This window comes from Oxyura jamaicensis, chromosome Z (assembly GCF_011077185.1).
Source record: "Oxyura jamaicensis isolate SHBP4307 breed ruddy duck chromosome Z, BPBGC_Ojam_1.0, whole genome shotgun sequence".
Classification (NCBI taxonomy): Eukaryota; Metazoa; Chordata; class Aves; order Anseriformes; family Anatidae; genus Oxyura; species Oxyura jamaicensis.
The window spans coordinates 13,146,066-13,172,380 of record NC_048926.1 but is presented as its reverse complement, the minus strand read 5'-3'; the positions used below and the strand labels follow the sequence as shown (position 1 = coordinate 13,172,380).

The following is a 26,315-nucleotide window of genomic DNA, read 5'->3' as shown; positions in this document are numbered from 1 at the left end:
GTTTCAGAGTAATTCATGCTCTTAGTCTACTAAACTAAAAAAAAAAAAACCTTTCTAAGTTTAATTTTTCTAAATCAAAGTTATGAAACAGTTATACACAAGCATCACACAAAAATAAACTATGGGTTTTCTAGTACAGTATCCCATTTCTGATAGTGGTCAGTGACATAGGAATACATGAAAATCCCACAACTAAGAATTTGTTATTCATGTTCTACATCAGATCTCTGAAAAATTTATAAAATTTGTCATATTTAAAATATTTAAGATGAGGCAAATATTTTAAACAATAGTGGCAAAAATTAAGTAAAAGAAAAGCTTGCTCTAATACATTAATGAGAAGAATCAAGAAAACTGAACAGAACAGCTCTCAGGATTTTCTAAAATTCATTTCATAATATTTTTTTATGAATACCCCCAAATAGAAAGCTTTTTAAAAGTTATGAATTGATGAGAAGCGCAAAGCCTGCCAGAAATACATCTAAATATGAAAGTGAAAGGAGGTGAGGGGCCTATAAATTAACCCAAGAGAAAAAGCAAGCATATGCAGACAGAAAGCATCTAATCTTCAATCCACAGATTATGATCTGTTCCACAGAGTAGAAGTCATTATTTCCTACTTTTTTGTTCTTAAATAAATCTATTTGATCAAGTTGTAATTGCTTTGCTTTCATAAGCATTCTAAAATACAGGACTTTTAAACTTATCTAATAAAACAAACTTAATGACTACGTGTTGCACAGAAATGTTCTTTTCACTGCTTCTATGAAATTCACATTATAAACCTGCTGTCCATCTCCTCACTACCCTGAAATGACATACTATAAAACACAATTAGAAACATTTGGACACCAAAAGCTTCCTAATAAACATGCCAAGCACAAAAAAGTTTTCTAGAGTTACAAACCCTATCAGGTTCTAGATAGACAGACAAATAGATGTTTTCAGCTTGACTGAGCAGTACACATATCTAGTATCTAAAAGCCACTTCTCTGATAAGCCAGACGACTCCAGAGCTCACTTGTTAGAATGATGCACAGCATCCGTCCTTTAACATTTTGTCACTACATATAAGGGATCTTATCTTTTTACTATTATTCACAAAGTTATAAAATAAATACACATAGGAAAATTTTCTGTAAAATAACAGAAGCTAGCTCATGAAGGCTCTTTTACTTCCATTTAGAAATAATTCATGTCAGATTAATAGCACTACAATATTAATAAAAAATGAATTATGTTTTTAATTAAAACCAATCACTATTTTTGTTTGTACTGCTATTCCTCCACAGATAGATGTATAATCCTTGTGGGGTAAGCCTTTTTTTCTTTAATCACACATGAATCTGAACTAAAATCCTTTATGCTATTTTCATCAGGGTGTGACAGACTAAGATTTAGAATTCCTTTCATCACTAGATTAACTAGTGCAAACATTTAGATAGTTCTTAACTATAAACTGTTTATTACATAAGAGAGAAATGCACTTAGAAATATAGCAGGGCCCATTTTATCTTAGCATATGACTGTCAGATTCTTTACTGCAGATAGTTTCAGGGTACAGATAGTGATGTACTGACTAAACTAGGCGTATACAAAAAGGAATAATATATGAATCTGTTAATATTTGCTGCTGGCAAGCCTGTGTGTGATTTCCAGTTTCTGGAGCAGAGGTCTGGCACAAATACATATGGAATGATAGGGTGGGACATTATGGATATGGAAAACTTAAGGTAAGTTTGAAAGGGAAATATAGTATATTTGGATATCTTTCATCTCATATTTACACAAGAAATTTCCAGCTGTAGCCAGACTGCCCTCTTCAAAGCATGAAGCATGTTACACACTTGGAGGAAATTGAAAGATTTGCCTGATGTTTAGTTGCAGTACTCATTTCAGCAAATTTAAGAATAGTCATTGTAAATTGTTTCTATTAAATATTGACATTTCATTGGAATACTTTTAATGCTGCGGAGGTGCCCAAACTTATAGGTAAGCAAAACCAAAACAAAATATCCGCGGCCAAAGTGATGAATAAATTTTAGCTGGTGTGAAAAGAGCATAATCCTGGAATGCTGTAAACCATCAGATGACAAAGACACATTACAATCTCTGGCTAGGGGAACCAGTAACTGAGTAAGCATAAGCACAGCAATAAAGCTTTTTAGTAGACTGACACAAGACATGCATTTCAGGAATTCAGTTCTGAGAGCTATGTCTCAGAACATATAAGAAAAGCAAGCTGCAACTGTGCAAAGATCCAGCACTGTCCTTTTACCAAAGCATGGGCATAAATCCCCTCAAAGAACTTTCCAATTAATGGAGAAAATATTTACAGCAAGTCTCAGATCTTACTACTAGCTTTCACTACACTGTCTGGCAGCATCAGCCGTAAAATCAATCAAGAACAACAAAATAAAGTTTACCAAAAAAAAAAAAAAATCCAAATAAGATTTGGGGTTGGATTCCCATTCTAAAACAAAAGGATCACCCCATTCAAGCCAAAAAGAAGTATTTTACATGATTTTTCTGTATTACCTGAATCTATGTTTTCAGATGTACAGTATTTCTTCAAAATGCCTCTACTATTTGCAATTTTTTTTTACCTCTGAAAACTCTGCCTTAAAACGTCTCTGCAGTTATACTGCCCACTACAAAACTAAAGCTTACTAAAACCCTTTCAAAGCAGAAGATCACTAAATATAGAAATGTATTTATCTACCATCTATAAATCATGTAATTATTTGGAAAATACTTTTAACATGACTACCAGTAATTAAAAAAGGTACAGAGCTTAGATCTGCTTAACTTCAGAGCATACTGCAACATCCCACTTTTCTTCCCCTTATTTTTTGAGGATTAGGTAGTTTAAGGGTGTGTGGAAAACTGGTTATTAGGATTGCTGCTTGATCACACCACTTTTGGGGATATTCATGTGGGCAGCCTACTAGCATAGTGTTGAATTTCATTATTATTGTGCATTTTAAGTTCTGTAAAATCACTTAGAGCTTTAGCTAAGTAGTTTAAAAGTGATCAAAATACATGAATTATTCTAGAAATTCAAAATCAAAATAAGGTTTTAAGACCTGGAAAAAAAAAAAAAAAAAAAAAAAAAAACACATTGGCAAAGCAATAGCTCAGCAGTACCATAGGAGATGCTTGCTTTGAGCTGGAAATAGCTTAAGAAATAGAATGGAGTAAAACATACAACCAAGTCTTTTATAAAACAAGAAAGAATGAAAATAAAGTTTAACAATAGCTGTAATATTCTGTCCCTAAGTACTGAATCAATTTATATTTAGTATTATGTTGAAAATCATAAAAAATTGCAACTGTTCAGATTTGCACTACATAAAAAGATAAACCTATTACTGATATATGTCAAATTCCTTAATACTTATAGTACAGTCTCTAGACACCTAAAATATAATAAAAATTACTACCCAATTTTATATAGCTAAAAACAAACAGTGACAACAAAAAACAGACAAGACTTTGTATGCATAAGTTGTTCTTTTGGTTCTTGAAGGCATATAAAAGACATCACTACTCCTGACAAACTCTGCCTCCCTGACTTCCTTATCAATATTTTTGTATCATGGCTGCAACAATATTACCATAAAATTCATGATGTGTGAAACTTGAACCAGGATTCAGAATGTCATGTGCAGAGAAGCTCTTTATGCAATCCAGAGCTGAATGCAACCAGAAAAAGCTGGACGGAAAATTCACATAACAGGTAGCTTTATCAGATGATTTGAAAGACTAACAAAGAAGGTTCACCATCCTCACCCTACTAACTCTCATTTCTCACAGAAATAAATCTTGATCCTTTTCTGTTTTGAGTCGAAAATGAGGAGAGTTTTTTGTTCATGATTTTAAAGAGATTTTAATCAACTTTAAATCACATTACACTTTTACGCTATGTATCAGGTATACTGATGGTCTTTACAAAAATTACTTCCGTCTTTAAAGACACCTATGAATGAGATACTCCTATTTCTACACAGGAAAACTGGGGCATAGAGGTTTACTGATTACAAGACACACTTCATTTTAATTCTAAAGACTGGCTCCATGGATCACCTTGTTCGGCAATATATATCACTATTGATCTTTCAGAAATCTCTGAATGGGCAAGCATAGGCAAAGATGAGGAGTCTGTTTGAACTGCAGGTATATCTTGCGGTTTTATTGCACTGTCCTACAAATCAGTATTTTTCAAGGTTCTGTCTTACTTATACCACTAATGCTCTCCAGTTCCCCACATTTGCCAAACACTTCTCAGTGTCTCAGAATATTTAAATTGAGTGTTCTAATGTGTTATGTTATGATTGACTATTTCACACTATTGTTTCCACTACTCATTGGAAGTTTTAAGGAAGTTATTTTTTATGTCCTTTGAAGCTGTTATTTTAAGCCAAGTTGACAGTGTTCATAATATTTCAAACAAGCTGACAGATAGTTCTGCTAATGTGCACTGTAAATGCACATATACGTGAACCTTAAAGAAAAACCATGCACTGACTAAATAACACACATGAGAAAATAATACAGATTTATGACAAAACGAAAAAACCTTCTGAGGCAGGTGATTATAATGGATCATGACCGTGCTGAGGAAGTTTGGAGAAAGGCAAGGCAGAGCTGGAATGCATTTGGCTAAGTTCAGCATTAGCAAGTTACCAATGTCAGTGTAATGGAGACCAAAAAAAAAATAAAGCGTTCCTCCAAAAGTGTTTTTACTCTCACTGCATACAGCTGGGAGATTTGGAATTGCACCAGAAAAACAGTGGAAGCAGAAAAGTGAATGAAACACTTATGGTGTGTGCTACTAGTCAGAACTATAGAAGGAAAACTGATCACATACTGAAGTCATGGCCCTACGTACCACAACACAATTAAAAAATGGCAGATACCTAGATGGCTCTAAGTGCCTTGGAAAAAAACTAACTCATGACCCTAACTTAAAACAAACAGCTACTTTAGTTTTGACAAGACAAAATATATATATATTATTTTTAAAATTAGAATATATTTATATATTCAAAAAGATAATTTAACCGCACCATTCTGGACTGAATTCTACACTACTGAGAAGTAAACATAAACGATGCCAGGTTGGTGATGGGAAACCCACTGTAAAAATCCACTTTAAGCGCAGTGCTTTTGGATTTACAAATAGTGATTACAATCCAAATCCTGCTCAAAAGGGTAACTCAGTGCACAATGTAAACACCCTGTTTCCACTGCCAGTATTTCAACTGTTTAAGTATTCCCAAGATGCTACCACACATCATCAGGATTCCTGTAAGTCAGTTGTAAAGGCATCAAGTCAAATCTGGAGCAGAGGACCATAAACCTGTAACCAGCAGTCAAACTAGGGCTTCAGTGGAAGGGAAGTTTTCTGGGAGCTTTGTCAGGCAGTTCCTGCCAGCTTGTATGCAGGCATAGGCTTTGTGAGCCACTGGAGGAAGAGTGCTTCCTACCAGCACGGCAGCAACGCACCTGCTGTGATTGAGGCCAGGGAATTGAGTACCCCTTTTGTTCTATGAAGGAGCATTATTAGACCTTGCTACCTAGCGGTGATAGTCACTTTTGCTCTTGGTACTGTGACTCTTCTCCAATGTTTTTTTGACAAAGAGAAACTTCCCTCTACCTAAGTTGGCTCTGCTTGAGGGTCATTTTTTTATTATTATTTTTATTTATTTAACACTTTTCTGCATCTTAAAGAATTTAGCTGGAGTAGGTCCACTCCATATAATATAATATATAATTCAATATAATGGTGTCTGTCATAATAAGGCTGTCTAGAAACCTTCACAGACTCTGGAGTAACAGGCAGTATGGATAGTACATGGTGTGGGCCACAACATCTGGTAAGAACACTTTCCTAGATTTAGTTTGTGCTGTTACTGTCTCACATGGGAACAGTGGTATGGGTTTTCAATAGCACCGGTGAAATGTTCTTTGTATTTGTGCTTAAATGTGAACAGGAATTCAGAGAGTCAAAACAGGCCTTTATTGTATCAGCTCTGGCATGACAGTATGGTGAAATATGTATGTGCCAAATCCATAGTTAAAATAATGATGCCAAAATCATTCGTAATTGATCAAGGATAAGAAATTACAGCAACTATTTTCTGCTTTGAAACACTGGTGGTTTTTGTTACAGACTCAATTGAGTCTTCTCAAGTTAAACACAAATGCTGTCTTAATTTGGACTTTAAACAGAGCTGGTATTGTAGTACAGTAAAAGCTGTGTACAGAGTTCTACACTTGTTTTGACAAAGTCAAAGGATATTTGATGGATGGGCATTAAAATTTTCTTAAGTCAGAAGTTAATATATCTGCTACTGATTTCTTCAAGCAGCTTATTCCTATCCTACTTCACAACTCTGCCTATCTCTCTGTGTTACCTAAAGCTGCTTGTACCCCAAAAAGTGCACCACTTTGTCATAACTTACATTTTCTTGCTTGCCTTTGCAAGAATCTCAGTATCCTATCAGGCCAGTAAGTGCTTTCACCATGCCTCTGCAAGAGTCAATCTCATCCCCATCCTCTTTTTTCAAAGTCCTATTTTGAGCACGTTCCTTTTTTTTTCTTCTTCTTCTTGTTCCTCCATTTTTATCCCTTCCCATTGGCAATATAAGATGTAGGCCTTTTCTTTTAATTGTTTTTATTTCACCAAGGTGCATTTTGAAAAGCCTGATTTTAACTACATGCATAGATTTCCATTGTATACCATCAGTTTTAGCTAAGAATGCCACAATAAAAACAACCTACACAGCTCCTTTACATGAAAGTCTTGTGCATTTCTGTATTATGCCAACAAAAGTGAAGGCAAAAATTCCTTAGGCTTTAAAAATGCAAACTCAAGGACACTATCAACTTCATCTCCACTAGGAAATGACTTTAATCTTGCTTTGGTATACAGGGGTCACCAGTTGGAAATTGCACAAGATGCACAGGATACGTCTTTAAATTATTCATAATCACCTTACGCTGCACTCAATCAGCATTGCAGTATGTCACCTTATAGACACACTAAAGTTCAAAAGGAAAAGCACATGAAAAAGCAGACTACCAAGAGCACTATTGTTAAAACTACACCAGAAAGCTTAATATTTCAATACTGTATATGTTAAAATAAACAACATACACAGGTGATGAAAGCCAGTCTCTGAAAAATTTATTATTCTGTTAGAACAAGTTTACACTTAGGATGAATTCTCAAGCTTCATGCCATTAGGAAGTTTTACTGGGTTTATAGTGGAAATAAAAACAGAAATAAAAATAGATGACAATCCAAAAATACAGGCTGTACTTTGAATATGATCAACAGACTTTTCTTTACATCTATACATTTCCCCTTGCCTACAAAGATCAAATTTGATTCAACCTTTTTGAAAAGCTCTCTAAATTGCCTGTTTGCATTTTTAAAATCAAATGTTTTGAAAGATCAAGTTGAACAACACGTATTAGTTCAGTGATATTTCCCTCAAACCATCCTTTCCGAATTGTACACTTTTCAAAGATTTATGATGTCAGTTTGATTCTAAGGATTTTTTTCTCCCTCCACCCCTACCCCCCTATTTCTCTATATTCTTACTTTGCCTTTCAAACAAATTGACCCTATTCTCAGTTTCTCCTCCTATACATGCCGTAAGTATTTATCCCATTGACATTGAAGGGATTGGGCATAAATTCCCTGTGTAAGATGGGCATATAGTGGATATTTAGTGATTTATTTATAAAGCAGTAAAATTTTTGGTGAATTTGTGCTCCACTTTCCAAAATTAAACCCTTGTAACCGGACTATTTGTAGGCTACTACACAAAGCAAAAGCAAGTAGTGATAGTTCTAAACTTCAAACGATAACACAGTAGTAAGAACTGTATGCCTTCTTTGTCAGACTCATTAAGTGCTTGAAATTCAGAGTGCAATATGAACAGCAGAAATCACCTAGAGTATATTTAATAATTTTGCACGTTTAAAGAAATAGAAATAGTTCTGATTCTGACTTTTTTCCCTCATTCCCATAAATTGCTCAAATTTGCCTTAGTATTAAATTTCTCATTTTGGACAATTTAATGTCCAAATTTTCTGCATTTGGCATTTAATTGTAGCAGAATCCTTGTCTTCACACACATGGATGTTATTCTCCTCTGCCTAGTATCTGAGTGAATAACTGATTTTGGTATGAAGTTCTAGAAATTACTGTTTAATGTATACAACATCTCAACTAAAATACGGAATTATATATTTTAAATTACGTAAGAACCAACAAAGTAGAGCTTTTTCTGCAGATATTATATCTTAATTGAATAATATTCCAAATACACATATGTGGCCAACAGTTATTTTTAAATAGACTGCCAATAATTTTCTTAGTGTTTTGTATTGAAGAGCAGCAGACTGCATGGTCATATGTTACGAGGCAGGGGAAACGTTAAATCTTACCTGTGAGTTATTTAATTTTCAGGTGGGAAAAAAAGGATAAAATATCAAAATTGATTTTATCAGCTGCAACACTCAGCCCTTGATACATTAGAAGTTAGTATTTTTTTATGTATACATTACTTACAGTCATATTCCTATCCCAGATCTGGATGGAGCCATCTTGACAGCCAGCTGCAATAAGTTTACCATCTCTGCTGTACGTACAAGTTGTAGGAATGACCCGTTTACCTTGAACTGATCGTGGCTTAAATACGTTCTTGTGTTTTTTCTCATTGTTAACATCCCATGTTCTCACAGTTCTGGAAAAAGGTTTAAAAAGAATTGTTTTAGGTAAAGTTAATGGACATAATAGAAATAATCATTTTTATGATATCATCAAACACCTTTCCCAGCATAAATAGCATATTACATTATTCAAATAGAAGTTGTACTGACAAAATAGCATTTAAGATGTGACATAGCAGTCATGAAACTACAGTGTAAGAAATCTTGCCAAGTAAGAAACATCATATTCACAAACAAGCACATGGAAGTTAAAAAGAAAATAAACTAAATCCCATTCTTCCCAAGCTTTCATCTAAATACATGAAATTATTTCTTACTGGAAAAACAACTAAAGGTTAAAACAAAACTGCATAGTCTGTGCTGTCATTGGAAATCAGGAAGATAAAAGTATTCAATCCTTTAAAAGAATGAAGACTTCAGGAATCAGGCATAAATGCTTCTATAAATCATTTATTAAGCAGATAGTATTAATTGTTCTGACATGGCAACAAATAACAAATCTACTTTAAATCAGCAGACTGGGTCGTTATTCTTCAGGCTTTCCTTTATTTTAAAAAGGCATTTTAAATTATTAATTGCAATGTTATTGTAGTTCTTTCACTAATACCGTACGTCTTCAGTTCTGAGGTAAAATTGTTCTTCAAATACTTCACAAAGAATTATTGATGTAATATTGTGGTTTGCTTGTTTGTTTTTTAAGTTGAGCTTTTCCCACATTATTAACAAAATACATCCTTTTCCTTTTTAATGGAAAAAGAGTATCTGCCTGGATCTTCAATGTTTCTTAGATACACAAAAACATCCAAATGAGAGAGAACTAAAACACTAGGATACAGGTGGACTATTTAAATTGTCTTAGATACAAATGTTTTCTGTCCATTTAATAACGCTGAGTTCTTTCCAGATAAAAATTCAAAACTCTTCTGGCATCTAATGCAGAGAAGAGTTTCAGGATTTGGCAAAGGAAGTAAGATCATTAATTTAGAAAGAAAGAAATCACTAAGTTCTCAGGACAACCTCATTTGTTTAGACTATACAAACATTGCCTATGATCCAGCAGCACGTAATTCACTGGTCTTTACTAAAGCAAATACCACTTTAACAAGGCTGCCATTTTTCCAGAACAAAACACTGCAGCACAACATTAGCAACTTCCACCAGAGCTACAAGACAGGCTACAAAGCTGACATTCATAATTCTAGGATAAAACTGACAAGAAAATCTGATGGAAATAGCTAGTGGAGTTATATATAATTGCCTTTTTAATGACAGTAATGACACATCAGTAACCTGAAATATAATGAATCTCCAGTTGTCCATAATAAAGTCAAGATTAGTGTCATTTTTTAAAAGATTCGAAATCTGTTATCTGTAAGGCATCATTTTATTGTTCTATTTGGAGCTTTAACATAAGACATTCAAGTGTTCTGATATTTTGTTGTTGTTTTGTTTTAAAAAACATTGGATTACGATGTATTTTCTAGAGCCTTATAAAGAAACCTATGCTGCTATATGGAGCAAGTTGTCTATCAAGTGCATGGAGTTGCCATTCTTGGAGGTATTCAAAACCTGACTGGACATAGCAGCCATGGGCTAGGGGCCTCGGTGACCTTTGAATAAAATGAGCTATTTTTGAACATGAGGGTTGAATTAGATGATATTCAGAGGTTGTTTCCATCCTCAACCATTATGTGATTGAGATTCCCCTTTTCCTCTGCTTGCTTTGTCAGTAATCAACTTGATGTCTACCTTACAATCTTTTTTTTTTTTTTTTTAAGACTTCGGTCCTCCTCTTTTTAGGGCTCAATGCCCTGTCAAAACCTCAACAACTTCAGAATACCATGAAGCATATTCAGACCTTATTCATTTTACATTTCCACTGTCAAGAAAGAACTAACACATGTATAGTTCTGTCTCTTATGTAATATAAGACCAAAAAAAAAAAAAATGGTTTTGATCCCTAAATCAACTGTAGCGTCAACAGATCGGAAGAGAAATCCAAGTTTCTTGCACTGCTGCTTCTGCTGCAGACTGTTGGTCATACGGCCCCACAAGTTAATTAAATGCCCTGTTAAGAAGGCCCACATAGCCTATAAATTGTTTTTTAAGTGCTCTCTTAATGTCCCCTCAGCATTTTCCTACTGTCCCCACTCTGAATATATTTATTGTTGCCTTGCTGCTATTGGATCTAACTATAAAACTTTTCTAATAGAAGAAATACTTTAAAAGAAATCACCTATTATTTACAAACAGATCAATCATTCCCAGGGAGCCCTTAACTCTTGAACTCTAAGCCTGAGCCCTTTATTTTCAAGTCAGACCTTTTAAGCATTTTCATTTTTTACAGAAACTTTTCCAGGTTTTATTAAAAAAATTGACATCATATTACAAAAATACAATGGACAAAATTTCAGGTTACCACATGAATCACTGTGCCCATGGTATCTGACTGAGTCACCACAAACCACAACATTAGGAATCTAAACTATATATGTTTTATATTTTCTTTCAGACTTGATGGACTAGAAATACAGGGCTCTCCGAAGGATTCCAGAGACACTTTCTCTGCTGCATTATAAGGGCCTTATTGCACAGTCTGAGTATGATGTAGACTAATTTGTTCTGACATTCCCCTTTTACTCTCCATGCTCTGTCAATAACCATCTCAGCGTCCTGTCTTTTCTTTCAACAGGCACTTTGATGCTTTGCCCCTTTGTACTGTTTACACTTGAAACTTATTTGAGTCTTTTTCCAGTCCCTTTTCCTCACGACATCTAATCCTTCTAAAAAATTAACTCCTCCCATTCTAGCCAGAAGCAAAGGGGATAAACAAGAAAGGAAGGCCAGAAACCCAAATAATTTATCTTTAGGAGTATGTCTTTAAACCAGCAATATGGCAAACAAATGCTAATTGACATTGCTTCTGTATTTTCTCTCTCTTTCTGCTCTTGACCATCAGTCACTATGCCACAGCACAACATAGCCAAAGAACTCAATTCTACAATTTGGAATGTCTTTGTTTGTTTGTATGTTTTAGAGAATATTTTGGACCATTGATGCCTCTTCCTCCTTTTCAGACATAACAAAGTAATAACTGAGATTGCATTACTGAACCCTGGGGTCAAATCTAATTTTTGTACTGAAACTAATAAAAAAAAAAAAAAATCCCATTGGGTTCAATCAGATCACTTATAGGAGACTCCTTTTAAGCTTTTTTTAAAAAGCCTCTTATTATGAATATCTCCTTAGGCCTGTAATAAGTGTGGCTTGAAATAGAAATGTTGTTTTACACTCTAGGTTGCAGTACCAGGAGAAGTATAAGACTGATAATATTTACCAATTGATAGCAATAACCAATGCATTTTTGAACTCCACTGAAAATAAAAGGCAAACGTTTCCTGAATGAGTTCCTTAGTCCCTGTCTGTTCTCCTCAAAACAAACTATGTTTAACCAAACTTTATCCATTAGCAAAAACATTTTTAATTGTTCCTCCAACATATAATACTGTTCTTTCATCACAGCCAATTTTTATATACTGAATGATATACACAATCATAAATCTTTTCAATTTCTCCTTCAGAATTTTCTTTTTCAAAGAGAACTTCTTTGAAAAAGGCTCCACATAGGCAAGGCAAGTTTAAATTTAACTTTTTAAATGGTGGATTCCACATCTGCAAAACAGATTTTGTAAAGTTTTTATATTTGCCAAGAGCAATTCAAAGCAACTTAGAAAAGGATGGGAATGTTCTTTTGGAAAGGTAACATGGATATTTTCCTGACCACTGAGAAGTTAAATGATCCATACTTAAATAAACAACTAATTTAATTACTGGGATCCATTTTTTTTTTTATTTTTTTTTCCCTTCCCACAAGTAGTTTTTCTCTGGTTTTTTTTTTTTTTTTTTTTTTTGTTCCTCTAATGCTCTTACAATGTTATGACTTAGTCAAAATTTCTAGTATAATTAATTATTGAGAATGCTGCTGTTTTACACAAATTATTAAAGCTATTTATGTAGCTACGTATCCCAGCCTGCAACCATGGAAAATGTCTCTAAGTCTTGATTCATCAAGTAATACTATTCTAACAGTCTACTGAAATTCAGGGAATGAACCAATTTAAACATTTAAAATCCTAACGTCAAATTCTACACTAAGCTTCTCTGCCCATCCCATCTCTTACTCCATTTCTAGTGGACTGCAAATCTCTCTTGCACACTATTGAATGTTATTAGCATTTAATGTTAATGTTATTTAATAATAGTAGAAGTATATTCTTATGAAACTTACAGCACAAAAAAGCAACAGAATTCATTACTACTACAAGTACAGATAAAGGCCTAACTTTGTACATCAAGTAACTGCAATTTAATGCCAATCTTTGCCATAAAATATAATGCCTTCCTCTATGATAAAATTTGACCAAAAAGGCTAGCTTGGAAAGCTATTGGTTAGTTTAAAACCACCATATAAATACTGCTACAATTGAATTTATATGCAGAACATGGATTTCCAAGTCACCTTAATCAGTAACAGAAAATACATTTTATAAAGGAGTTAAATTTAACACTTAAATCAAAACAAAAACAAAAAGAAGCAACCAACCAATCAACCAAACAAAAATTATCTTAAAGCAAGACTTCCATTATCTTTTTTTAATAACATAAAGCAACTCTACCTACACAGAAATGAAATTAAGAAACTTACAAAATATGTTGAAAAACAATCTTAAGTAGAACATGTAAGAAGAACAGACTGATAAGAAATAGCTGAAAAGCTCTGTTAAGATTCAGCACACACAGTGACATAAGAACATGTCAGCAAGAAAACTTTCAATATTGTAATCTCTTTGCTCTCTTTCTGCAGAAGTAAGTTATAGCCTTCTTCTATTGAGCACAAGACACAATTAAGGTTGAATCACCTGCCAGATACCGAAAAAAATGTATACACAAGATGGAGAAATACAGAGAAACTTTCCATACTTGTTTGGCAGAAAAACTTGAAATAAGCTACCTACTCCCAGCATCTGAACAGAGTTAAAATAATTTAAACCAGAGTGAACCAGAGTACCAGAAAAGTCACATCCAGTATAAGTAAATTCATAACTATGGAAGAAACTGCCAAGAAAATAGACACAGCATTGTAATTTATAATAATTATTCTGCTTGTTACTTAAATTAATCCCAAAATGTTAAAAAAAACTTTAATATTTTACCAGAATAATAAACAAAAACATCACAATTTTATTTTTGTGGCATGCAGCAAGTAGACTGAAACAATTATAAAACTGTATTTTTCTGTATTTCCAAATAAAATTAGATATTCTGCCACCATTTAGATAATTACAGCTAAATGATAATTACTATTTGGGGGTGGTGAAAGTAGATTCAAATCTAATGACAGTGAACAGGAACTATCCCCATTGTCTAATCTATATGAATTAAAAAGCAAACCAACTCAAAACTGGAATGACATGTGTGACAGTTTGCATGGTGAGTAGTAGACTCTGAACTACTAAACAAAAATCCTGCATCTAGCCAATATGTGCAAGATCTGAGGAAAACTAGATTAGAACAGGAGGTAGAAAAAAAATGGACTATGACAGGGTTAACTAGGTAAAGAAATTAGAGCTCTTCGTGGAGGTCACGGACAAGAGCAGAGATGGAAAGGGACAAATTGGGTGGGGAAAATACAAGCATTCTACCGAAACACTAGGAAAAGTGAGGTAGCAAAAGGCTTGGTTGGAGAAGTTTTACAAGCCTCGGGGAAAAAAAAAATGAATATAAATGCTATGAGAATGAACATGCAAAGAGCAAAAAAATATGCAAGAAAGAATATTAGGTGGAAAAAAAAATAAAACACAACAGACCAATTGTGGAGAAAAACAAAAAATGTTAACTAAGCTAAATGGACAGAAAGCAGAAAAGCAATAGCCAAGGGTATGCAGGTATGCAAGAATTATTCCAGCAAGAGTCCATACATCTAAGGAAGAAAGATTAGCATTTCTTATTATCAGTGCTGCTTAGAACCCAGAAATTCAGTTAGAAATCTCAGAACAGTGATTATGTTTTGAATACAGGATTACTGTCTGAGGGAAAAAAAAAAAAAAGAATGCACCTGAGTGAATTACATGAAACAAAAATGTTAAATAAACCTTTAGATACTACTGAATGGAACTGAACGGAGAATGCACTGAGCACAATCTTTAAAACATTCAATTTCTGCAGGAAGTAAATGTAAAGGCAAATCACGGAGTCATTTAAAAAAAGGGGGGAAAAATAAAAAATTTAAAAAAAAAAAAAAAAACATGCTCTGGAACACTATTTAGATTCCTAAGAGTCCTATAGACTCTTCAAACTAAGAAAATGGACGTAAAGGCATATACTGAAAACATGCATTGCAGAACTCACTGAGTAATCAAAATAATGCAGGTGTTCCAAACTGTGTGAGGGTGTGCTGGTTTCTTTCTTGGTTGGAGGCAGCCTGGGACGCAGCGACCATGAGATGGTGGAGTTCCAGATGGAACTAGGCAGAGGAAGTAAGGCTAAAAGCAGAATTGCTACCCTGGACTTTTGAAGAGACAACTTTGACCTCTTCCAGGACCTGCTTGGGAGTATCTCATGGGCTAGGTTGCTAGAAGGCAAGGGTGCTTCTGAAAGCTGGGCTACATTTAAGCAGCACTTCTTCCATGCTCAGGATTGGTGCATCCCGAAGAATAGGAAATCGGGGAAGGGGGGCAGGAAACCTGCGTGGGTGAGCAAGGAGCTCATCAATAGGATCAAAAGGAATAGGAAGGTCTATGAAATGTGGAAAAAGGGCCTGTCCTCTTGGGAGGAGTACAGACATGTTGTCAGGGCCTGCAGGGACGCAACGAGGAAGGCTAAAGCCCACCTAGAGATGAGGCTTGCCAAAGAGATAAAGGATAATAAGAAGGGTTTTTTCAAGTATGTAAACAGCAAGAGGAAGACTAGGGATAATGTGGGTCCCTTGCTGAATGAGGGGGGGGTACTGGTCATGGAAGATGCCGAGAAGACAGAGATACTGAATGCTTTGCTTCAATCTTTGCTTCAAGGACACTCCCCCGGGACTCCTCACCCGTGGCAATAGGACAAAGGGTCTGGGAAATGGAGTGCTCCCCCCTGGTGGACGTGAGAGGGCTTCGGGAGTGTCTGAGTGGGCTCAATGCACACAAATCCATGGGTCCCGATGGGATGCATCCACGTGTGCTAAGAGAGCTGGCAGATGTGATCGCCGAACCGCTCTCTATCATCTTTGACAGGTCCTGGAGAATGGGTGAGGTGCCTGAAGACTGGAAGATGTCATTCTGGTCTTCAAGAAGGGCAGGAAGGATGATCCGGGAAACTACAGGCCAGTCAGTCTCACCTCTGTCCCTGGAAAGGTGTTGGAGCAGCTTGTTCTGGATGCCATCTCCAAGCAACTGGAAGAGAAGAATGTTATGAGGAGTAGTCAGCATGGATTCACCAAGGGGAAGTCATGCTCGACCAACCTCGTTGCCTTCTATGATGGCATCACCAGCTGGGTAGATGGGGGGAGAGCAGTGGATGTCATCTACCTTGACTTTAGCAAGGCTTTCGATACTGTCTCCCATGACATCCTGATAGCAAAGTTGAGAAAGTGTGGGACAGATGAGTGGACAGTGAGGTGGGTTGAGAACTGGCTGACTGGCCAAGCTCAGAGGGTGGTGATCAGTGGAGCAGAGTCTAGGTAGAGGCCTGTGACTAGCGGTGTTCCCCAGGGGTCGGTGCTGGGTCCGGTCTTGTTCAACATCTTCATCGACGACCTTGATGAGGGAACAGTGTCTGCTCTCAGCAAGTATGCTGATGATACAAAGCTGGGAGGAGTGGCTGAAATGCCAGAAGGCTGTGCTGCCATTCAGTGAGACCTGGACAGGCTGGAGAGATGGGCAGGAAGAAACCAAATGAGGTTTAAGAAGAGCAAGTGTAGAGTCCTGCACCTGGGAAGGAACAACCGGAAGTATCAGTACAGACTGGGGGACAACCTGCTGGAGAGGAACTCTGAGGAGAAGGACCTGGGGGTCCTGGTGGACGACAGGTTGACCATGAGCCAGCAGTGTGCCCTGGTGGCCAAGAGGGCTAATGGGATCCTGGCATGCATTAAAAGGAGCGTGGCCAGCAGGTCAAGGGAGGTGATCCTCCCCCTCTACTCTGCCCTGGTCAGGCCTTACCTGGAGTACTGTGTCCACTTCTGGGCTCCCCGGTACAAAAAAGACAGGGATCTCCTGGAATGAGCGCAGCAGAGGGCCACAAAGATGATACGAGGCCTGGAGCATCTTCCCTATGAAGAAAGGCTGAGAGACCTAGGTCTGTTCAGCCTAGAGAAGAGAAGACTGAGACGGGATCTTATCAATGTTTACAAATATCTGAGGGGTGGGAGACAGAAGGATGTAGCTAACCTCTTCTCAGTGGCTTGTGGGGATAGGACAAGGGGCAATGGCCACAAGATAGAACACAGGAAGTTCCGCACCAACATGCAAAAGAACTTCTTCATGGTGAGAGTGACGGAGCACTGGAACAGGCTGCCTAGAGAGGTTGTGGAGTCTCCTTCCCTGGAGATATTCAAGGCCCATCTGGACGCCTACCTGGGCAGCCTGCTCTGAGGAACCTGCTTTGGCAGGGGGGTTGGACCCGATGATCTTTCAAGGTCCCTTCCAACCCCTACAGTTCTGTGATTCTTGAATAATAATGAATTCAAGGTATCTGAAGAAAAAAAAAAAAAAAACACTTTCCTAGTTTGCAAAGACTGATCATGCCCGTTGGTGCCCAAATTCCTTGTAAACCTTTCTCCCTTCTCAGCACTTTCCTAAAACACTGAATATGTTTGATTGCATTACTCATGAGCATTTGGGCAACTAGACTGCACTAAGGGAAAAAGCTTCTTAAAGACTTTCCAGCTGGTACTGACAGCTGATTTGCTTTGCTTCTCGTTGATGAAGTCTTCACAAAACAAATCTGATGGAAGAAAGGTCATTTTTCTTTTCATCAGCCATTAGGCTGGTAATCATGAATGCCTGCATCTAAGCATATTTCTTCTTCAGTTCACAACAGCAAAACATTTAAGCAAGCCTGCAGAAAACCATTTATGGGTTAGAGAACAAAGATCTTCTCGTCCAATAAGTAACAGGTTCAGTGATTTCAATGAATTAGAATAAGTATATGAAAAAGTTTGTGGTTCTAGTGCTGAGCAGTTCTTTCTGCTTGCATTCTTTCAAAAGTTCTTATTTCAGCATTTGGGTGAATTCCAAACTGTTGGCACACAGCAACAGGAATACATGCAGTAACATCAGGAGCAACCCACCTTCATAAGGAAACTGCCTTGAACAAGTGAGCACAGACCCAACAGAAGCAAGCAAAGCCACATAAAGAAAAACAAATTCTTCAGAAGGTGGAGACGTTTGTACATTTGCAGAATTATCATTCAACTGCAAAGAATTCAATATACTTTTGAATTAATAATAATTTCGTCTATGTTATGCCATGATCCTTCAAAAACCAAGAATTTGTATTTTCCTGAGACTTTGCAAACAAGAAGAAAAGCCCTTCACTTATTATCACAGCAACATCTAACTTCAATGTTGTTATTTCTACACAGAACATCAGCTGAATTGGATGTATTAGATGATTGACTTCTGAAAGCTGTAACAGTAAAAAACAGCTTTATGCCATTTTCCAAACTGGGCAAAAAGGCAATCAACTGAGATCCCATCTCCTACATAATAAAGATAAGAGTGGGACGTAATCAGTCTCTCTATGGGGTACATCAGATTAAGATCAAAGGGAAAAGCTGTGGGTAAAGAACATCTCCACAGTTCAAGTTACCGTCACCTGCATCAACTGAAATGACTCAAGAGCAGTCTTGCATGCTACAGCAAAAGCAGCAACAGAAAATCACTATGAAAACAGGATGCTTTCTAAAGAGCTGATTAGTCACGGCTATAAAAGAGTTAAGGTTCACTTGGATCTCAAGTTGTCCTTCACCCCAATAAATAACTAATTCAAACTAACATTCAGCAGCACTCTGCATTAAAACAGTGAAAAAATTGACCAAAATTTAAACAGTTAAGCAATGTAAATCTCAAAAGCAACGCCTCTCAGCTGATAATATAGACATCACAAATATTTTGTAACCACTTTTACCGACTTCTTAGATCTCACTCAGAGACACGTTTCTGAAGCAACTGAACAGAGGTAAAAAACAAGGGTAGCATATTGTGTTTTTTTTAAAAATGTATTATGATTTTTAATGTTAAATTATCTATTCTAAAAAAAATGCAAATTTAACTCAGTTATACAGATTAACTACATACTTAGGGAAATAGAAAAATTTAAAAGTGAGATTTTATGTTGTAATATAATTATATAATTTCCACAAAAAAAAAAAAAAGAAAGAAAAAAAAAATCTTCTAAAGACCAGGCCAAACTAGCCAAACTACAGCACATAAAAGTGTAATAAATTACAAACATATTATCTGAAATACACACCAAAGTATAAGATACTTCCTTCCTCATCACAAAAATTAAGAAAAGAAGGCAGTGTATTTTGTAGAGAAGACATATGGTTTTTGTCATAGTTTTGGCTGGAATAGAGTTAGTTGTCTTCATAGAGGCTTGTATGATATTTTATTTGGGGTTTTTGATGAAAATAGTGTTGAAAACACACCAACATTTTAGTTGTTGCTGAGCAGTGTTTGCACTTAGTCAAGGATGTTTCAGCTCCTCGTGCTGCCCTGCCAGGGAGGGGCTGGGGGTGCACCACGAGCTGGGAGGGGACGGGGCCAGGACAGCTGGCCCGGGCTGGCCAAAGGGGCATCCCACACCATGTGGTGCTGTGCTCAGCAATAAAAGCTGGGGTAAAGAGGGAGAAAGGGGAAAGGAGGGGATGGCATTCAGAGTGATGGCGTTTGTCTTCCCAATAAGCTGTTAAACATGATGAGCCCTGCTGTCCTGGGAGTGGCTGGGCAACCTCTTCTAGTGCCTCACCACCCTCTGAGTATACAATTTATTCCTTATATCTAACTAAATCTACCTTCATTTAGCTTAAACCCCTTACCCCTTATCCTATCACTACACGCCTTTGTAAAAAGCCCCTCTCCAGCTTTTCTGTAGGTCCTCTTCAGGCACTGGATGGCCGCTGTAAGGTCCCCCCAGAGCCTTCTCTTCTCCAGGCTGAACAACCCCAACTCCCTCAGCCTGTCTTCATAGGAGAGTTGCTCCAGCCCTCTGATCATCCTAGTGGCCCTCCTCTGGACTCAATCCAACAATTCCATGGACTTATCTTTGGGGGCCCCAGAGCTGGGTGCAGGACTCCAGGTGGGGTCTCACGAGAGCAGACCAGAGGAGGACAAACTCCACTCTCTCCAAGGCTGCAAGCTTCCTGTGTGTCCTTCTTGATGCTCTCAGGATCCTAATCCTCACCATTTCAAGGTCTCTACAGGCAAGGCTGCTTTTTGAGCTTCACACTCACCACCAGACCCTCGTTGTTGGTGAGCACAGCACCTGTCCTGGCTGGCTCCTCTATCACTTTGAGGAGGAAGTTATCATCTACACATTCTAAGAACGTCCTGGATTGCCTATGCCCTACTGTGCTGTTCCTCCAAGAGATATGGGGGTTCTGGAGGACAAGATCTTGTGAACACAAGGCTGCTCCTGTCTGTCTACAGAGAGTCTCATCCTCTTGGTCTTCCTGGCTTAATTGTCCTTTTTTTCATACTGTCATCACCATCCTCTACTCACATTGTAATGTTGCTACTACTGCAGAAGTCACTACATTCTTCTTTGCCCTTTGTATAATGCTAAAAGTCTAAAGCAGAAAGTTAGTGGACAAACCAGCATTAGATTTTATCACTTCTGAAGATGAAAACCAAGGGAATTACTCTCTCTTATCAGTTATATTCTCCACATTTGGGAAAATGTTTAATATCGTTTTGCTGGAGTTGGAAATGTGGTTTTAAAAATACTGAAGGCAGGAGATAAACAATTTGGAAAACATTTTAAACAATCTTGTTTTCCTTTTAAATACAAAAGAACAGAGAAATGACTTGTTTCAGAGCCCAAGGCGATAAAACTTTGAGTATCTCTAGAGTTGGAAGGTGTTCCTTTGCAGTGCTTTAATGTTCCGTCTGCCTTATGCCCTGAAATTTCAGTCTTCCGAAATCTGCCTTTTAATTTACTACACAGACTTGTAGTAGTCATTTACTACACAGACCTGAGCAACCTTTTCTAATTTGGCCCTACTGCAAGCAAGGATTGAAATGGATGATCTCCAAATGTCCTTTTCAGCCTAAATTATTCTGTGACTCCAGACAGCTCAAAAAGGGTGCTTTACAACATCTTTACAGCCTATGAATATTCTTGGCAGGAACCTACTTTTCTTCTAAATATCTAAAATGTTACAAAGCAACATAAATCTGTTCAAAAGCTAGTAAGACGAGAAATAAATTTGAAATTGCTGCAAGGACATGCAAATAGCATCAATATCGCTAGCTTCAAGAGCTACTGAGACAAGGACTAAAATTAACAATGGATATTGGGGAAACTGTGGAAGCCAAAGCTGATAACTTATGTTCCCTGTTCCTACATGTTGTGCTATGTCTTCCTTCTCTGCTCCTTTCCTCACTCACAAGTTCATGTGCTTAGCTAACAAACAGCTATCCCCACACTTGGTTAGATATTCCACATCAGTCAAGATTTAACTCCCTAAAAGTGTTCCTACACAGGTCAATCAAGTAGCAGGTAAATTCTCAACTCTGGTTGGTTTTTAGTTTGTTTGGTTTTGTTTCTTCATCATAAATGCTCACCTTTAGCCTGCCTTTTTACCTAGGTTAGAAGCTACATTTTTATTTCTTCTTTAATTTCATCACCAAAAAGCAGATTCAGCGCGCTTTATATGTTTAGCTCCTTCCAAATACAACAAACACAGCAAAGAGAATTTTCCAAAAATAAGCCACTTTTGGAATGCAGTTTTTAATTTTTGTAGGATTTCATGTTTAAAATCTAAATGTTTTATCTTGAAGAGAAGGAGCCCTCACTAACAGAAACAAAGAGGTCCAGCTTGGTCCCAGATTGAAATTTGTCTCTTCTGTGATTTCATCAGCCCTGGCACCCTCAATTTTGTGGATTGCTAACATGCCTTTTAAAATGGCATGAGATGTCAAAACCTCTTCTTGCATCTGTCTGTGACCAGTTGTTTAGACCCACAAGCCACTGCTGATGTTATGAAGTTCAGGATAGAAGTTCTTAAGCTGTCATTCAGGTCTTATACTGAAAAAGTTGAACCATCTTGTTAGAAATTACATATAGCCACTGCAGAGAAGTCAGTGTCAGAAGTATAAATTCACCAGATCAGCTGCTGCTGAAATACTGCTAAGTTGTAAACTGCGTTTACAAAACCAGTTTTATATCCAAATGGAGGGTGTTTCCATGTGTTTCCAAAGTGTTTCCATGTCACGTTGGATGGAACATGAACAGCTTCACATTTTTAATAAAGTCACTGTGTTTGTACACATAGAATATATGTGTATTCAAACGACTTCAAAGGAACTACAAATTCTTAATTTATCATTCACCACCACTCATTGCATTTCCTAGCTTTTCCTGTATGAGTTTCTCTGTCTTACAATGATAAACAGAATGAGCCTCCACTATTCCATATAAAATAATAACAATAAAATAAAAATAATAAAATAATAATTATTAAAAAAAATAAAAAAAAGAAACTCGGGGGGCTGTGGATAGCATGAAATTCTAAGTTTATCTCTAAGTTTATCATTTCAGAGAAACACACTGATCTAGTCTTCGAATCAACAAATAAGAGTAGGGGCAGAATCTCAAAAATAAATTGAAAGATCAAAGCATAATGCTTAACAAAAAACTGAGTCTTCAAACATTTACATGAGCTGTAATGTCAAAAACACTTGATTAATCAATTCCACTTGAACCGTGTAATGTGGAAAGCAGAGCTGTGTGTGTGTGTGTGTGTGTGTGTGTGTGTGTGTGTGTGTGTATACAAGTGCACATGCCTGGAGTTTAAAATTGAAACCATTCCATAGGATCTAGGGGTAAAGCAAAAGCCACACTTCCAGAGTCAATACAACAGCAAAACTTGCTTAAATAAATGAGAAACAAAATTGTCACAGTTTCAAGGAACATGCTTTGGTCCCCCATTTTCTCTCCATTGCAACAAGAACTTTTTAATCTATTTTAAATCTTCGGTTCTTAAGACAGATAATCTGAAACTGTTTGAACCCCTTAAAAACTGAGTTATGTAGTAAAAGTGTCCGTTGAAAAAGCTCTCAAATGCAAGCTCTTACAAGTGACTGCATTTTTTATTGCAGCAGCTAACATTTTAATCAAGAAAAACTTCAGAAAAATATTAATATAAACGTACATAGTTTATAAAGACGAAAATAGCTTTACTAACCCTTTTGTAAACATAGAGCTTTCAGCAAGGGCCAGCACAGTCATTATTCAAACTCCTCTTAACCAGGCCTGCTCATTTGCTGTGCTTTCTTAATCAGCTCTGCACTGAATATATCTATAAATAGATAAGTTAATCCAGGAAAAGACATCCTCATATATCTGGAGTGGACTTCACACCTTTACACATATCAAGACAAAAAGCAAACTACTATGCCAGTGCAGAGCATGCTACTAGACACGTGCAAGATACTTGCAATTTCTTGATGAAGGCATTCCTATATTATGAATAAATCTCTAGAGGTGATCTTTCTAAATACTTGTTATTTTGACTAATCAGAGGAGACTTACACAAGAGCAACAGAAGTACACCCCAGCACAGCCACAATGCAACCTCTTCCTGCCAAATACCATGCTTGTATGCCAAAGGATGAGAACTAAGCTGTTCCAGGAATAGAATTAAGAAAAAAGTCACCAGAACTGAACGTAATTGAAACATGTAATTCTTAGCCACACTACTAGAAACAGCTCAAATGCTATGGTTGAAATAAAAATAAAAATCAACTATGTGAGGCTAGATAAGTTGGACATACAAATCCTCCTGTGTAATTTTATTTTCATAAATGTCAATTCTGCTTTATTTTTATATCATGCAAGTCTTGAGAACAAGGTTTTAGATACTCTGCACAGTATTTTAATGTAAGTATTTAAGCAATAACTCTAGTACACAGGATGTCTCATATACTGGTTAAACCAAGTTTGTGTGAAAGAAAGTTGCATTTTACACAGGTAATAACTGAGACAAACACCTAAATCTCTCTCTCATGGGGAAAAAAAAATGCTCAAAGACTTAATGTATCTTGGGACCAGATACCAAACTCTTAGTTCTTTACTCTCTGCATTTGTTTACATACATCCTCACAGAAACATTTGGTTTCCTTGAAGCCAAATAATTTTCTTATTTCATATACCCTTAACTGTCCTCCTCGTTTGAGTTTTATGAATGTAGCACTAGTCACATTTATTATTCAATTCTAAATAATATCTGGAATAGTTTTAGAGTGCCTTTTTTAAGCTAACGGCCAATTCAGTCATTACAAGAGATAAAGTTTGTAGGGCTCACTACCTTAAATTCTTCCTATAATATGACACTGAATATGCATGGAATACTGTTTTATAAAAGCATGTGTATTTCCAAATAAATATGCAAATCTACCAAATCCATTCTGCTTTTAGAAGCCTTGTGGTATTTTACATTTTCCCAAGACCTTAAGCTCTTGAAATTGGTAGGCAGTATGGGTACTTTAACTTTCACTCAAAAGAACTGCAAAGAGCTTGAAATATTAAGCTAGGCTCAGAAACAATGACACAAGTAAGCAACCTGATAAATATTTAGCTTATTTGCATTTTGAACAAATGGATGTTATTACATATCCACTTGAAAATCCACTTGGCATTGCCTAAGGCATTATCATCAGGCAGTTTCAGTGCTATATCATTCATTTCATCTTAACCTGATGAGGTAGCTCTTTAAACCAAACCACTACTCATCTGCTTTAGTAGAAAGTTAATGTTCACGTAACTCATTCCACCAATTCTATAATAAGAGCACTAACCTTTAGCAGAGGATTAAAAAAAAAAAAAAGCTAGTGAGATTTTAAGTGAAACAGCTGCTTGACAAGGGATTGTTCCTGAAAATACGTGAACCTCCAAAACCAAACAATAATGCTATTACTTTTCACATTCAAAATTAGCCATTCTAGAGTCACTGAGATAGCTACTACTGGGTGGCTAGTCCTCATGTAAACATATGTGGAAGTTACTAAGTGCACTAGACATCCTTTATCTACTTGGAAAAGTTTCTACAGCAAACAATCCCTGGCCATGGAATAGAGCACACTCTGGTCCTCTGAGGTTGTCTATCTACATAGAAGTGGAAACTTAATTCCACACTGTATATAAATGGCAATTTTGATTTAGTAGTCTTCAAAAGACAACTACAAAAACATGTTTTTATATCTGCACTATATTTGCTCAGTATCCTTGAAATTAACAAAAAAAAAAAAAAAAAAAAAGGAAGAAAGAAAGAAAAAGCACTTCAGAGCATGGATAGACACATGTTGGGATGAAACATCAATTCATAGATTAAGAATAACATCCACTATCAGAATTATTATAAAAAGGATGCAAAAAGAAAGTTATATATATATATATATTAAAAAAAAAAAACTTCCTGAAAAAAAGTTCAAGAATTTTAGCCTAGAACAACTCTGTTTAAAGTTAACTTATTCACGGGGTTTACAATAAAAATGCTGATAGAGTAATTAAAGCTCAAGTGTGTATCACCAAAGGAATGGAAGAAACATTTTTTGTCTTCTCTGAAACTCTTCCGTTATCTGTTATTCTGTTAACTATCCATTTAATTCACTGTGAATCACTAAACAGAAGGAAAGTACAAATGTGTATAAGTAAATTATTTATTTTGAAGAAAGAAATGTATATGGTCTAGTACGTTTATGATGACAACAGAAGATCTGTATCTTATCTCACCAGAAGTTCAACCACAGGAGATTGAAATGTTTGCCAGCCAGTTTTAAATCATGCAGACACCAATGAATATAGATCTTAATTGGAAACTTCCATTTAAGAAGTTTCCACTAACATTAATGAGCTAAACTGAAGAATATCAACCAAATATATTCTGCCCTAGGAAACACATTTCACAGATTATAGGTCTGGAAATATTTCAAGTAAGAAATAAAGGGATTGCCATAAAGGGATTGTAAAACAACCAACTGGGGAATCATTCAGAGATGGTAAGAGGGGAGAAAAAAAAAAAAAAAAGGCTAATGAGAAATTGGTTGATAACACTGTGAAGGCAGATTGATTTTGAGGAGGTAACATGCAACCAAAATAGGGTATTTTTTTAATTAACGTACAACAGAGAAAACCATTGGGTCCATTTCTCAACAACAGTTTCACATGGACAGTGTTGTCACCCTCTAAAAGATCGTGTGTGGGCTTCTTCATAGCTTCAAAAAGTTAAATAACTTTAACAGACATTCACAGCTCAAGCCCTAAACACTTATCCGTAAGTAAGGCACATGTATGAATTG

At 36.4% G+C, this 26,315-nt stretch overlaps 1 protein-coding gene across 1 annotated transcript in view; it reads right to left on the bottom strand.

The window, feature by feature from the left end:
• The window catches only part of WDR70 (WD repeat domain 70), a 141,112-nt gene that overhangs the window by 53,297 nt on the left and 61,500 nt on the right, over positions 1-26,315 (bottom strand). Inside the window, exon 10 of the mRNA XM_035309542.1 lies at positions 8,588-8,762. Coding sequence (XP_035165433.1) covers positions 8,588-8,762 — 175 coding nt within the window. The remainder of the gene's footprint in view (positions 1-8,587; positions 8,763-26,315) is intronic.